The 2,120-nt window shown below is 41.8% G+C and overlaps 1 protein-coding gene across 1 annotated transcript; it reads left to right on the forward strand.

Moving 5' to 3' along the window:
- The first annotated feature begins 1,127 nt into the window (after window positions 1-1,127).
- LOC111950288 (annexin A2-B-like) lies at window positions 1,128-1,915 on the forward strand. Its single transcript, XM_070434275.1, has 3 exons — window positions 1,128-1,508; window positions 1,602-1,692; window positions 1,794-1,915. The coding sequence occupies exons 1-3, from the start codon at window positions 1,473-1,475 to the stop codon at window positions 1,898-1,900; spliced, it is 234 nt and encodes a 77-aa protein (XP_070290376.1). The 5' UTR covers window positions 1,128-1,472; the 3' UTR covers window positions 1,901-1,915.
- The last annotated feature ends 205 nt before the right edge of the window (window positions 1,916-2,120 follow it).

Below are 2,120 nucleotides of genomic sequence, written 5' to 3' on the forward strand. Positions count from 1 at the left end.
GATGAGACACCCCTTCAGTTGACGCCCATCGCCTCAGACATGACATGGAGTGAGAGCAGATCACCTGTTTATTCAATGATTCAATTGTAATAAGCAATGTAATACATGGTTTAATTGTGTATTTTTAGGTGTGAATTACATGTCTGATGTACTGTAATGTGGTTTGAATGAATGTGTGGTCTTTTGGTGTATTCTGTGTGTGTGTGAAATGAACTCAGTGTTTCGTAGTAACTCGAGCCCAGGACTCGACTTGACTCAGACTCAAGTCACGATTTTTTTTTCCATGACTCAACTCAGACTCGACCAGTGGCTTGGACCTGCAGGGGACCTTGTTGTTGTCAGAAATCTTCCTCTTTGCATAATTTAACAACATCAAAATTGTTAGATAGCTTGATATTATCTATTTTAGCCTTACAAATGTGCAACACTGTAATGATATTTAACTTTAAAAAATGGTTTGACAGTACTTTTGCACACCAAGGGACTTCGTGATTTCGAGTTAAAGGACTCAGGGACTTCAACTCGGACATCGAAACTAGGGACTTGGGACTGCACTTGGACTTCAGGATTTAGTGACTTGGCTACATCACTGGAAACTAATCAACTTTAAATGTGTAATTGTTTGACAGGGTATGGTACAGATGAGAAGAGTCTATTGGCTGTGTTGTGTACCAAATCACACAGCAGCTTAAAGATGCCACTATTGCCTACAAACAGCGTTGCGAATTACTGTTTGGGTAACACATACACTCTTGCTATTTGCACACAACACACACCACACACACACACACACACACAACACACACACACACACACACACACACACACACACACACAACACACACACACACACACACACACACACCACAGTGTGCCCTACTGTAGTCTTATTCTGCTATGTTTTACAGAGTTTGGACGTTACTTGGAGAATGATCTTATCAGTGAGACTAGTAAAGACTTCACTAAGCTGGTTACTGGCCATACTCAAGGGTACTGCACTCTTCTTTTATGCAGATTCTCGTTCTGGTCTTAGACTTAGTTGTCTCAATATTGCAATCTACGTAGAGTTCACGAAGAAAAAAAGGTGCTATCTAGAACCTAAATGGTTTTCTTCGGCTGTCCCCATAGGAGAACCGTTTGAAGAACCCTTTTTGGTTCCATGTAGAACACTTTCGGTTCCAGGTAGAACCCTTTCCACAGAGGGTTTTTACATGGAACCCAAAATGGGTTCTACCTGAAACCAAAAGGGTTCTCCTTTGGGGACAGCCGAAAAACCCCTTTGGAACCCTTTTTTTCTAAGAGTGAATGCTATATASGCATAGTAAGTTAGAGTGCCTTGTCAAGTTTTCACCCCCTTGCACAGAGTAAGCTGTATAGATCAGTCAGTGAAAAATAATGTCCTAATTTGAACTAATTGAAAGGTGCTATTTGTGCTTTAATACCAACAGAAGGAGGAGCTGAATTCAAAGGAGATGGTTGATTATCAGCTCATTGACCAGGATGTTAAGGTGAGTGTTCTTCCTCAAAGCCCAAAATTACCTCCAGAAAGCTCCTTCAATTAAGCAGTACTCTTGATATCCTTTGTGTGTGTGTGTTTTTAGGCTCTGAATGATGCTGTGAATGGTAAGAAAAAGGACCCAGCCCCCTGGATTCAGGTGTTAACCACGAGAGACTCAAACCATCTCAACAGAGGTAACAAACAAATCTCACTTTTTTCCGTTCGCTGTCTCTCTTCCTAACCCTAGTATGGCTGTAGCCTCCATTACCCCTCTTCCCCTCTCTCTATCTCTCAGTGCTATCCAGGTTGGAGGATCTGAGAGGGGAAACTGTGGATAAAACAGTACAGAGTCACTTCTCTGGGGACCTGAGGCTTGGCTTCCGCACTCTAGGTAAGAAATAGCCTTGTTAAATTATTATTTTTGTTTGTATTTTACCTTTATTTAACTAGGCAAGTCAGTTAAGAACAAATTCTTATTTTCAATGACGGCCTAGGAACAGTGGGTTAACTTCCTTGTTCAGGGGCAGAACGACCGATTTTTACCTTGTCAGTTCGGGAGTCGATCTTGCAACCTTTCAGTTACTAGTCCAACGCTCTAACCATTAGGTTACCTGCCGCCCCA

Source organism: Salvelinus sp. IW2-2015, linkage group LG23, assembly GCF_002910315.2.
Source record: "Salvelinus sp. IW2-2015 linkage group LG23, ASM291031v2, whole genome shotgun sequence".
NCBI classification, from domain to species: Eukaryota; Metazoa; Chordata; class Actinopteri; order Salmoniformes; family Salmonidae; genus Salvelinus; species Salvelinus sp. IW2-2015.